Source organism: Otolemur garnettii, unplaced genomic scaffold (assembly GCF_000181295.1).
Source record: "Otolemur garnettii isolate 467f Iridium unplaced genomic scaffold, OtoGar3 scaffold00017, whole genome shotgun sequence".
Taxonomy (NCBI): Eukaryota; Metazoa; Chordata; class Mammalia; order Primates; family Galagidae; genus Otolemur; species Otolemur garnettii.
This window is the reverse complement of record NW_003852412.1, coordinates 28189477-28203247: the sequence shown is the minus strand read 5'-3', so window position 1 is coordinate 28203247 and position 13771 is coordinate 28189477. Positions and strand designations below refer to the sequence as shown.

General features: G+C 36.2%; 1 protein-coding gene across 1 annotated transcript in view; it reads left to right on the top strand.

Annotated features, from left to right (window-relative positions):
• MCTP1 (multiple C2 and transmembrane domain containing 1) overlaps positions 1 to 13771 on the top strand; it is a 601695-nt gene that overhangs the window by 432969 nt on the left and 154955 nt on the right. The window contains exons 13-17 of the mRNA XM_003785982.3: positions 4598 to 4700; positions 6432 to 6534; positions 6878 to 6979; positions 7361 to 7435; positions 9400 to 9519. Coding sequence (XP_003786030.1) covers positions 4598 to 4700; positions 6432 to 6534; positions 6878 to 6979; positions 7361 to 7435; positions 9400 to 9519 — 503 coding nt within the window. The remainder of the gene's footprint in view (positions 1 to 4597; positions 4701 to 6431; positions 6535 to 6877; positions 6980 to 7360; positions 7436 to 9399; positions 9520 to 13771) is intronic.

Genomic DNA, 13771 nt, shown 5'->3' with positions numbered 1-13771 from the left:
GCCTCCCCAGCTCTGTATCAGTGTCATGACCTCAAGTGGGCGGGGTGGGGCGTGGGCCTCCCCAGCTCTGTATCAGTGTCATGACCTCAAGTGGGTGGGGTGGGACGGACCTACCCAGCTCTGTTATCAGTCCTCAGTGCTGTGACCTCAAAGAGCAAGGACAGGTGGGGAGAGAATTACCCAGTTAGGGTACCCTGTTAATCCTTGATGCAGTTTTGAAGGTTGCCAGAAAAGACTCTCATTGGAGACGACTCTGATGTTTGTTTCTACTATCAGAGGAAAGGCTTTTCACCCAAAGAAAAATTGAGGTAGTAGAGTATATGCTTTAAAATCTGTTATAGATTCTGTTTTAGAGTTCGGGTGTAAAAGAGTTGATTCCCTTGGGAGATTATTTTTAAAAGAAAAATCAATAGGAAAAAAAGCCTTTGCTTTTTAACTAAATGATAGATAAATGTATCAGTCCTAATATAATATTTTTATGATACACCTAAGTTTTTGTCTCATAGAGAACTTATTAAAGAGATACCAAAATAGATTTAAGCTAAGTATTCTTGATCCTAAATTGTTAAAGTCCACTTTCTATATTGTTTTTCACATCTAAAAACACTGGTGATAAAGATCTGCGGTCACCACAGATCAGAGTCACCTCTGCTGGGAAAGGCCTCCTTCTGCCTCCCTTCCTGAAGTTGTAGGATGACAAGCTTCCTTCCCGCTGCTCCCCTTGCACCCTCCACTTACCTTTGTTATAGTTCTTAACAACCCTGCGTCATAATTGTATGTTTATATGTCTGTCATGACCAGAAATTTTGCATGCCTTGAGAGCTGGAATATGTCTTAATCACACTTGTAACTCTGGGGTGAGCAGAGCAGAACTCAGTAAGTAATGAACGCATTTCTCTCTAGAAAACTGTCAGTGTGGAGGCCTGCCACGTTCGCAAAGAAGGCTGAGTCTCTGATAGCTGTCATGGTGGTTAAGGCGCTCACTCCCACAGCCCCTGCCCTCACCTGGCACTGCTGCAATTTCTGTCTTCTATTTACACCAAATTCTCCAGTTTCTTGCATTGCTATGGAGAAGGATAGGCACTTTTTTAGTGAAAATGATAGAGTTTAAGAAAGAGGTAGTTGGTCCGTACAAGTCTGCCTTAGTCTTAGGACAAAAATGAGTGAGAGGGAAATAAGGGATTATGTAATCTGTGTTCTCAAACATGTAGGTCCTCCAAATACTCAAAAGTTATCAGAAACAAAATACGTTTCAACTTGTATGCTGCCTTCATTCCTTGTACTTCTAGCTAGGGGGTGTTGAATACAAACATCGGAGGGGCTGTTTTCAATCACTCTCTGGAGCTTTAATACAGTGCACATCACAAACACCAACACCCCATCCCGTAGTCAACCACAGCCAGGGACCCTCAGCAAGCAGAGCTGTGTGTCATAAATGCCGGGATAAAAGGATGAACAGAGGAATAATTAAGGAGATAATTAATGGGTAGGTCCAGCACCAGCATTTCTCTGATCGTTTTTGTTTATTTAAGCGGCAGATAATCAAGGCTGCACAATCTAGGAACTGAGAAGCCAGCCATTTAAAGCTTAGTTAGCAACCCAGATAAGCACATTTAGCTATGTGTAGCCATTTCTTTAAAATAACACGGTAGCTTGTGCTCTTTAGTGATAAGTTTATAGAGTCCGATATTGCACAGTTACTATTATTTTGGTTGCAGTTGCTGTTAATTTTTAATTGCCCTGGAATCGTGTGTTGGCAGAGGGGTGCTTTCTCAACTAGTCAACAATAACATAGTGTCTAAAGACCTGATGTTGGCATCCATTACTGATAACTATAAAAAAATAACTTTTTAGAAGGAAGAGATGAATATAAATTAAACATAAAATTGCCTACTCTCTCCTGACCTCAGCTTGCCTCTGTGTCAGATTCTAGAGAGATCTGGTCTGAGTGCTTGTTGAATGCTGATTGTCTGTGGCAGGACAGGGGAATACTGGCTTGGCTAAGCTCAATGAACTCTCTTCGTTTTCAGAAAACAAAATACGAGCATATTTGATTATTCTATACTGATATCTTCAAACCCTGTTGATTCTCCCCTCAAGATATGTCCAGAATCCAGCCATGTTCACCTGCTGGATTACTGCAGTAGCCCCTCACTCTTGTCCCTCCCTCTTCCACCACCCTTTCTCCACCTTACTTTCTGAATAGCTGTCAGAAGGTCACGTCACTCCTTAACTCACATTCCTCCACAGCTTCCCGCACAGAGTGGAAGCCAAGTCCTCTGGGAGACCTGCCACTGTCCTCACACCTCTCTGAGTCACCTGCTACACTCCCCTCACACTCCACTCAAATCCTCCTTCCCTTCCTCCAGTCACACTGGCTTCCCAGATCTTTTAGAGACACCTTTTCTGGCCCTCTGACATCCTTTCCCTGTGAGTAGCTGAGGCTCCCTCCATCACTCCTCATTTCCTTACCAGTGATGTCACTTTCTCAGCAAGCTTTCTCTGAGCCCTTTTAAAAATTGCACTTACCTACCAGCATTCTCCATCACCTTTCCCATCTATATTTTTCTCCATAGTAACCTTCTAAAACACTATAAAATATGTTTACCATCTTCTTCCTCAACGTAAACGCCAAGGGTCAGAAATGTTTTTTTAAATTGTTTGTTCACTGCTGTCTCCCCAGCACATGAAACACTGTGAGTGGACCGGTCATCCAGATATTATCCCGTTCTTCCTACGTGCATGGTCCACCGTTCACAGAGATACAGCACAGTTATTGGGAAAGGTCTTAACTAGTAGTTTACATTTAAAAATATTTTGAAAATAGTTTTCCCCTTCCTCTTTATGCTGATATCTGAATTCTGTGTTGTTGACATGCCCAATATAAACCTATTACAATGTGTTTTAATGAACGCTGTCTTCCATGAGGTGTGGGAGTTGGAAGTGAGAGTGGTAACAGGCAGGGTAAGGGGATGAAGGGTGGGGGATAAGGTAATACAGACCTCACCCTAGAAGTGAAATTTCCACCAGACCTTGAAGATTTCCAGTTCTCTAGTCTTTATTAAAAATTATTCCTAAGGCCCAAAATTGAGAAGCCCATAATGTTATGCAATTATTCTGGGGTATGTGAGGCCACTGAACTAGCACATACCCATAAAATCTCTTTTTTAACATAAAATTTATAAATTAAAGGTGAGTCCAAGTTTGTACACCTCATTTTAAGAATTACAGTATGGAAAGTAAATACCCCACTGTGTGGGAATACATAGCTTGATAGCTAATGAATTCCTTTTCATTAAAATTTAATTGAAAATCTTCAATGATATTTAAGCTTTCACAGAAGTGTAAACTACTGTGACTACAATTCACAATGCATTTAAAACAATTATTCTTTATCATTAAAGTTAATAATATGCACATTAACCTCTTATGTAGTCTAAATCAATATTATAGTTTAAAAGATATGACCTCTGGACAGCTTTGTCTAAATATTGATTTCATTGTCATTTGTATAAGGTATCAAACAAATTACATGCTGCACTAATATCATTAATGCTGCCCCCGTAGAGCCTCTGACTTTATGGGTTCTTATCATACAAAACATAACACTACGAAAATATTGAAGACTTCACAAAACATAACTGCTGAGTGGATGAGATTTGAATGTGACAGAGCAGAAATGCTCTGAACAGGTGATAACTTCTAAATCTTTCATTTTTAGGGGACAAAAAACCCACTGCTTTTTAAGATGCAGATCTGTCATTGATGTTAGTTTTCAAAAGGCAGAATTTTTCCTGCCTCAGAGGATTTAATTTATCTTCTTGAGATGTCATAGGTATCTCAGAAGAAAGTAACTACATCTTAGTCCAATTAAAATGTTATAAGTCTGCAAAATAGCAGTTTTCCAAAAATGAAATTGATTAGAAATTACTGCTGTGGACTTAGAAATTCCTGATTCCTAGTAAATCAGATGAGTTGAAAATACAGAAGGTGCTCCAAAACCTGTATACACATTTTTAAAAAGGAAAAAAACTGTTTTAAAATTGTAATAGTCAAGTTATATTTGACTTCTCCAATTACAAGTGATACAAGGTAAAATATGTAAGATAACAAATGTTATCAGCATATATTATTACAATTTTAACATAGTTTTTTCTTTTCTTAAAAATGTACATACACGGTTTTTGCACCCTCTGTATATGCATAAGAGTAAAGAGGCCGAACTTTTCAGATGGTCATTATAGAATTAAATAAAAACTGATTTAAGGATGGACATGCATCGCATTTTCTATCATAACTGGCAGTTAAAGTACGATTTTTGTAAAAAAAAAAAATTACAAATTGAAATGAATGCCAGCTCTATAATTTTATTTCTTTTACTTTTCCAGGCTCTAAATAGCTATGAATCATAACAATTGCTAACGTCAACCAGTTACATCTAACTCTATTTTGACAGGGTTTTTTTTTTAATTTTTAAAATTGTATTTCACAGTTTATTTACTTTAAAACTTTTTGAAAAAAGATATTTTCGTGATTATGACACTGTGAACTATGGGAGCTATTTATACAAAACATGTTTACCTAAAATCTCTCGTAGGTAAAAGTGACCCATTTTGTGTCGTAGAACTGAACAACGATAGACTTCTGACACACACTGTCTACAAAAACCTCAGTCCTGAGTGGAACAAAGTCTTCACGTTGTAAGTGGGCATTATTTTGGCTCATTTCGGATAAGGCATTAAATTCTTTTTATTTTAGAGGTTTTCTTTCAATGTTTGTGTTTATTCTTAACTGACTCATAACTTAACACATCTGGCCTGCCTTTGCTAACAGTAATGAATTTCCTAAGTTCTTACCTTCCTGAGAGTGAAACCTGGAGGTAAGGGTATGCCATTGTTCTCTGTTGTCATGGACTTTTTTTAAAAAACTGTGCTTTTTATATGATTTGACTAAGGGTTTTGCTCCCATTAACTGAATTGCCGTGCTGCTTCTTCCTTTTATGCTTCCTATTGAAATTCTTCCCAGTTGCACTGACACCACCGAGGACAAAGCTCTATTTGTTCCGTTGCTGAAATCAGCAAACAATCCAGTCACGAATTGGGCAGATGCTTTAGTTTTGATTTGTTTCATTTTGGCACAATAAGAATATTAAGTATTGTCCTAGATACCAAAACACTCTTTGGGTTAATTTTCCTTTTGTTTTAAAAAAGTTTGTAAATCTTTTCACTCATGCACTATAAAAGCTGCCAGTGCTACTCAATAGTATCTCCTAAGTTGTGTTTGTTTAAACTGGGCTTTAGAAATGGAGTCTGGACAAAGGAAAACTCTCCAAATAGAAGTAATTCTTAAAAGTTTTCTAAAATGAATTTTTTTTGTATATGAAAAACTGCTGAATTCTTCATTAATTTCTTATAATGTCCCTTCCTTAAGAGCCAGTAACTAATCAGCTTTAGTTATCTGACCAATTTATTTTTAAGGAATTTCACATTTTTATGAGAGATAAAAGCCTGGTCAGGAGTCTTGTACTCCTAAGAAGATTGTGAAGAGTGTTTTTCTCTGGAATGCATAATTGGATGAATAGGTTTGATTATTATCAAAGCCATTAATTGATTGTGCCCTGATAAGGCCTCTTTTCACATGTGGTTGCAATTTTTCAGTAATGAATATATTCACTTTTTTGTTTTCCCTTAATTCATGTTTTCTTCATAAACAGTTTGATCAAAGAATAAATGCTGTCAACAATTTGTGCTTATTTTCCAGAAACAAAAATATGAAGAGCTCACAGAGTTGTTTATTAACATTATGTTGTCTTTGGAACATAATGGAGCACTACTTAATTTCTAAATTCCAGGGTGGTACACAGCTAAATGTTACATTTTCTCCATTGTGTTTTCTGTGTTTGTTAATTTTTACCATAAACCTAACAAAAACTAAACAAATGTTTTGGTAAGAGTGAGAAACAAAAAGGAGATGCCTTATTTTTAATAAAAAGAAATTATCTAAAATATACTGTGACACTTGCTGATATCAAGCCTAGTAGTGTTTTATATGGGAAATGGGAAGATATGTATTATTTTGATAATGAGAAGAAAGAAAAATTTAAAAACACAGTATCACTTATTGATTTTTTTCCTGATAACTTAGTCTGTGACTATCTAGATGGGAAATTATATTTCATTAAAAAATTATAACTTGAAATTACAATGGTGTGCAAAGTTCCAGATAATAGAATCATCACTGGAGGTGATGTAAGGTGCATTATGGGAAATTCTGTCAGTTATCAAGCTACCTCATGCATACAGGTATGCAAATAGCATCCATGAACACAGACACATACAGAATCAGCTGGAGCCATCTCAATTTTCAAAACCATTCTAGTTCTTGTTTCCTACTAATGAAATCTTTTTTTCTTATGTATATTCACTATGCAGCAACATTAAAGATATCCATTCAGTTCTTGAAGTGTCAGTTTATGATGAAGATCGGGATCGAAGTGCTGACTTTCTGGGCAAAGTTGCTATACCATTGCTGTCTGTAAGTTTTATTCACCTGACATACTGTTCTGTGTTGCTTTTGCTCATGAAAAAAAAAAAAAGAAAGAAAGAAAATTCTCAGTTCTATGTCTGTCATTTCTCAACCAAGGTCTGTAATAAGAACACTAAAAATTTTAACATACTCAATTCACGGCCATGTTGAATCCCATGATAGTTAATTTTTCCTGACAGACTTGATCCTGGTAATGAACAGGTACTTGTCAGAATTGCCACAGTTGTTTTGGGTTCTCTGTCAGTTTCAGCAGCTGGGGGTCAAAGGTCAGTGAGGGAGTGTATTCAGTGGAGACCGCGAGACAGACGGCTGTCATGTCCTTTTCCCGCAGATTCAAAATGGTGAACAGAAAGCCTACGTCTTGAAAAACAAGCAGCTGACAGGGCCAACAAAGGGGGTCATCTATCTTGAAATAGATGTGATTTTTAATGCTGTAAGTCTTAACTTTGGCTTTTTTGTACTGCTAAAGAGTTCAGTTTCATGAAAGCTTTTGTTCCTGATTTGTAGAGAATTTCTGTCATTCCTCATTTTCTCTAAACCTTGATGTGTCCTGGAGAATACGCTTCTGCCTCTGCCTGGCACACCCACACTTTCTGTTAGAGTTGGTGACTGTGCTGCTGCCGTGCTCTGGCCGCTGCCTGCCGGAGTCAGAGAGGGACGCATGTGTGCGTGTGCAACTGTATACATTTATATTTTATGAGCACAGCAGCCAAGACTTTGAAACTTTAGAAATGATTGCAAATCAAACTGCATGAAAAACCTGTAAACATTTGTACTATGTTAATCCGTAACAGACACATGTGTTGATGTATAGGTGAAAGCCAGCTTACGAACATTAATACCCAAAGAACAGAAGTACATTGAAGAGGAAAACAGACTCTCTAAACAGGTAAAAAGCAAGCAAGACTAATCCCTCTGGGAAGACCTGATTATATCTGTGAAACATCTAAGTAAATTCAAATAAACTTTGGGAGGGGGATGATGATGGAATTTTTGAGCGTCTACTTATTGAAAATGACTCTTTCTTGTTTCCTTTCTTTCTCTTTCTTTTTTTCCGCTTTCTTTAAAAGATCAAACAAGGACAATACCAAACTGATAAATTGGATTGGGGTGGGGAGGGTCAGAAAGGAAAGGGGATACTGTAAGTACTGCGTATAGTGGCCATGTACTCACGCGTTAGCCAAAGGATGATCATTTTGAATACGATCTGATTGCCACAAAATGTCTAAAGGAGAATACCAAATGCTGAGATCCAAATATATGTCCAGACCACCCACAGGTATGATGCAGGTGTGTGTAAAGTGAACCCAGCAGAGTGCTTTTTCCTCTAATCCAGATGAGAAGAGGGCTTCATCTTCTAAGGGAAATCATCTGAGTAACTAGACTTTAACTATGATCTTTTAGAAGTAAACTTTTATTGGCATTTTTTAAGTAAGGAAATAGAAAAATCGGGAAATCTTATTTTTCTATCATGAAGGAATTTTAAATTTGGTTTGCTATCTATTGCTTACAATTTTAAATTAGCCTTGATATCTAGTTAAGAAAAAGTGATAAGCACCCCACTTCAAAAAATTGTTTGCATCCAATTAAGAGAGATGAAATGTATTTGCTACCACAATGTTGTTTACTGAATGTATCTCTGGCTTCAAATATCTAATAATTTTTGTGATATTTGAAGCCTAAATTTATTTTTAATATAATAAATTCACCAAATATAGCAGGATCTTTGGTTGTTTAAAGGCAGTGTATGAGTAACAAATGCAATATCCAAATAGAAATGCAGATTTCACTTCTCTATGACTATTAGAGAAAATATGACCATTTAGACTCTTCTCTAAATAAAAGTAATAAAAGTAACTCTTAAAGAAAGGTAAGCGGGACCAAGAAGGAAAACAAATAAGAAGACTCTTCTTTGCCTGCAGGACATTTCAATTTCAGCAGCGTGTTAAACCTCGCCTGTACATGCACGTGTCTATATTTATACATATAGATTTTTTTCCAAGTAACCTGTATAAACATATAGATTTTTTTCCAAGTAACCTGTATAAACTTACTAGTTTAATAATAATTATTAGAATAATTATTCTAATTATTGGTTATAGCTGTACGTAATGTTTTGAATCATCATCAAACAGCATGAGTTGTTCCTTTTATCATTATATTATGTGCTATTTTAAATTTTAAATTCAATTTATATCAATTCTCACATACATTTTTAATGACAGACTTTTATAAACCACTTGGTTATTATAAATTTTCCCTCCTTCCAAAACTTTGAAAAAGTAATGTGAAAATAGAGGTTAAATTTATTGTGGGAGAGAGAGAAAAATGCAAATAGTGAGGCAGTAGGTGATAGATAATCTGCAAGAAAGAGCGGAGCCTGCTACACGGCGGAAAAATTGTTTTCTGTAAAAGAGCAGTAGTTGACAATTTTTTCTCTAAGACCCTAAATAAAAACATTCCAAGGCATACATTTCACTTTGAAATTTATAAATTAAAGCATTTAATAAACCTAAAAACCATAATAAAATTCAGGAGTTTAAGATGCACAGTATGTAAGTAGGAAAATGTCTTTTTATTTGTAATTTTTTCTTCTGAGGAGAGGTAGTCCAGCCTGTGTGATAACGTTATTATAAAATATATATTTAGCTAATTAGCTCTCAGTCGAGTCTTCCCACTTTCTTCAGAAATACTTCTTTTTCTTTAACTTTTGAGCAAAATTACTTGGTATGTTCTTGTAACTTTATTAACTTTCTGAATTCTTTTTAAATCACAAAAACTTAAAGAATTTTGCAGTGTATCAGATGGTTTTTAGTCTTGCAAATTCTAATAATATTTTCGTTTTCCTTACAGCTGCTACTGAGAAACTTTATCCGAATGAAGCGCTGTGTCATGGTGCTGGTGAACACTGCTTACTACGTCAATAGTTGCTTTGACTGGGATTCACCCCCAAGGAGTCTGGCTGCTTTTGTGGTATGATCTTACTGTATTACTTGCATTGTTATTCATTAAATTCAGGGATCATAGCTGCCTGCTTCTGTGGCTATAGTAACAGTTATGTTGGTGTGGCCATTTAAAAACTCCTATTTTAAGACTTGACTGGACAGATTTGCCGTGGGCAGAAACCTGATGGATTGTACAAGGTCTGAGTCCAAGAATACATCCCCTCCCCCAGAGTTCCGGAACGCAAGACATCTCAGCCAGTGTATAATTTTCTCTGTGACAGTTAAAAAGTAAAATTTTACATATTGCATAATTCCAAATCACAATAGGAAAGCCAAGAAAAGTCCTCAATGTGAAAAATAATAACAGTAATAATCTTGACCGTCCTCAGTTGGATTCTACTTGTTTTTCAAAATATGGAAATCATAAGTGGTAGAGTGCTTATTGATAATGCCTTAATTGGGAGTGAGTGTGGTCCATTTAAGAGATGTTTTGTTATTTCTGGAATTTCCAGGTTTGAAAAAGTCACCCATGAGAATTTGATAGATCCAAATAGTCCTTTAATAACGTTCATCTTGTAGGATTTTACTTTATTTAAAAATTGCTTATGAGACCAACTAGTAGAGCTAGAAAATTCAAAAGATACTTTCCCCTGAGCTGTAGCTGGAATTTTCTTCTCTCATGTTATTTTTGCTTCTTCAGTATTTTAGTTTGAAGTTGAAGTGGAGTCCTTCTTTTGGAATTCTTCATTTTATTTCCATGTTTGTTAGAATATGAGTACCTTATGCTTCCTTACAGTTGCCAGTTTAGCAGAATCTGGCTTTATTATAGGGGCTTACAAGAAGAGCCTTAATTAAAGTAACAAATCGACACGTTAGTATTTCCATTCAGATGAGTGTGTGCACATCTGTCCAGCACTTTGAGCTCTGTCCTCCTCTCAGGCCTTGTATGGGACTTTCATTAATGTCTGAGCAAATGGAACAAAGACTGTGTATGCCCCTTTGTCTTGTAAGTTACCAGAAAGTTAGGCAGCCTGCTTCCCAAAGGCACGTTGTTGTCTCCTTGAAGAAACTCATTGTCATCATCAAGTTCTGGAGAAAAATCTCCTTTTCTCAATATTCGTTTATTAATTTCATATGATAAATTCATTAGGGTACTGTCAAACAAGGTTTATTTTGATTTCTCCCTAGCTAAGAGGTACTTTGACATTAATGAGAAAAAATGATACTCAGTTTTTGTGTGTGTTTTACCCCGCCACTTCCAGGTTCTATAGGGCTATTTAACAGATACAAAAAAATTCTACTCAGAAGGTTGTGCTGCCATTTTTGATTTACTCCTTCCAAAGTCTTTCCTAGCAGCTGTCTATAAAATTTGAAAACAGAGAAATGTATATTATTATATCATTTGTTCAGGAACATTCATTTTTAACAATTAAGCTGTACAGTGTGTACTATAAGTCTTATCAATTCTGGCTTCGGGAGGTCATTCGTGTAAAATGAATTCAAGATGGCAGCCTTTCCTCACAATTACCTTTTGATTGTAAAACAATCATTAGGCACTGGTATACTGAGCAACTGAGGAACATTTACATATTACTTGAAGTATTTTCACTGGAAGGAAATTGAAGTTCATTGGGAAAGAAATGTAATAGTATCTCTCTGAGCTGGTGAACAGTATCTGACAGATTCAGTCTTACAATACACAAGCTGAATGCATGAGGCTGGCAAGAGATGGGAGGCAGACACAATAAAGGTAGAAAAACAGCCTCCTGACACTGATGGTGAAAAGGGGCCTGAGATGTGAACACACCACAGAAGAAACAATTTTAACCATGTTTCCCTGGAAGCCAGAGTGCTGAATTATATTCTATTGCATGGGATTAAAATAATTAATAACAAAAATAAACTTTATTTGTTTAGGCCTGCACTGGGAGTTCTAGGATTCTAGGAGAATGGAAATCTCATCTTTTCATCTCTCTTTTCATCCCAGTACCCCAGCATCATCTGCGTAGTATCTAATATCCCAATATAAATGGCTGACTAATCAATTAATTTAATTGATTAGCAAATTGATTAATCTGAAGACTTATGTGCAAAAACTCACCCTTCAATGATGCTAGAGAAAAAAGGGTTGACTCTAATGAAACTAGTTATTTAAATCATGATAAGCTTAGCTAAATACTGTTACAGCAATTTTCCCTGAAGTTTATATTTAAATCCTGAATTATTTCATAATCTCTTATCAGTTATCTATTTTAACCTCACATTATTACAATATAAAATGATTATATATTACTAATAATATTTGTTAAGCACTATGCACCAAGGAACTATTTTTCTGAGTTCATTCATGCAAGTGTGCTCACACATCAATAAATATAACACTCCCAACAAATCTATGCAGGGGATACTGTTACTTTCCCAAAATACAGAAGAAGAAACTAAGGCACAGAAAAGTTAAGTGCCTTGCCCAAGACCACACAGCAGATATTCTTTCTTTCCTAAAAAAGGAATATATATAAAACAGGAAAATATATACCTTGTAATTCTAATATGAAAAACAGTTGAGCAAGTACTACTATAGGATATTTAGTCATCTTGTAGATATTAAATGCTGTGAATATTTAAAAACAAAATGTTTCAAAGATCTCCTTGCATAACCAAGGGCCTTTTTTGGCCAGTTTATTGAAAAGAGCTGCTTTCCATTAGGATGAGAATATGAGCAGCACCCCATTGTCACACGCAGATTGTTCCCATCATCCCCTGTTGATGGATCATGGGTCTATTATTATAATATTTGTTCCACTTGGCCCACTTCTTCATAAATGCAGCTGCCTCATGGGGCACATGCATTTGTGCCATCGTGCGGCTTGATTTTAGGCCCAGAACAGCAAACTTTATAATGTTTAAGTGCCTTTATTCTATTCAGTTTTATTTTTTATTTTTCTTTTCTAATTTAGCATCCAAAAATAAATGTAGAGTAATACAATCAAAGAAGAAAAACAATAATTTTTTTGTCCCAATGTCAATTAAAGTGGGGAGCACAAGAAGTGCAGAGTCAGAGCAGTGCCAGCCTCTTCAGCACTACCTATGTGTCGTGGGGACGTTTCAGAGCCCCTTGATGATATTGGAGGGAGAAATCGGCCTGAAAGGTGATAGATAAAATAGAAGGAAACACATTTCTGAGAATGTTCTCATTTTTGCATGCAGTGGATTCAGTTTTTAAATTTTACTGTGAATATCATCTGCCTAAGAAAGAACACAGATGTGAGCAGTACAGAAGGCCCTCTGCTTGTCTTTGGGAATCATCTATTGTAGACATGGAAATGTCTCATAAATTGGGCCTAATTTTCATCAGGCTCTTGACCAGACATTTGTGTTCTTGGGGATGTCAGTGGGTGCAACATGGAAAAAAAAAAGAGTGCGTGTTCTCTCTTTCTTTTCAGTACTGTCATTTCTCACTGTAATGAGCACAAAAATAATTGGACAACTGAGCTATCAGTAAAAGGACACACTTCAGTGTGCGTTAAAGAATTATTTTACAGGACAAACTTTAATCTTTAAATGTGATTGTAGATAATTTGTGGTACCATCTGTCCATTTGAAATTGTTTTAGCCTTTTCTGTCGTTATACAGTAAGTGCCGCTGTGTTTAACATTAACATTTGATATTTTACACATTTAATTTCTGTTCTGCTGTGTGGTCCTTAGGGAATGGAGCGCTAGTGCTACATGAGAGAGACAAAGTATTGATCAGTTAACATTTCAGCTACGTTTATGTATGTCGCAAAATTAATGAAAATGCCAGACAAAAATGTCAGAGTGCACAAAAAGGTAGAATTTAAATTTGGTACTTTAATGAAAAGTCTTAAGATATGCATTACCAAAAATGTCCTCTTGCTTTTAAAGTACACTTCCTAGCAGAACTGAAGGGAGACACGTATTTTACTTAAGGAACAATGAACAAGAATTAGGAAGGATGGCAACTTCTCAACATACTTTGTGTTGCCAAAATGGCATGTTTGAATGCTTACCTGTTAGTCTTTGTTTATCCACAGAAATCGGTCTGGAATGACCCATGTTTCTGTGGATATCTGGAAGCACCTGGCTTCCACCCTGTGTCCTGTCCATCCTACAAGGCAGGTTTCCTACTGAGATTCTTTCTCTCCCTGGGATTTCCTTGGTATCCATGTGTTCCTTTGTGTCAAAACCAAGAATTCCCTCTACAGCAATTCATCCAAGCTACCCCGGTTCATTATCTGTTCCTCTGCGTCCTTTCCAAAT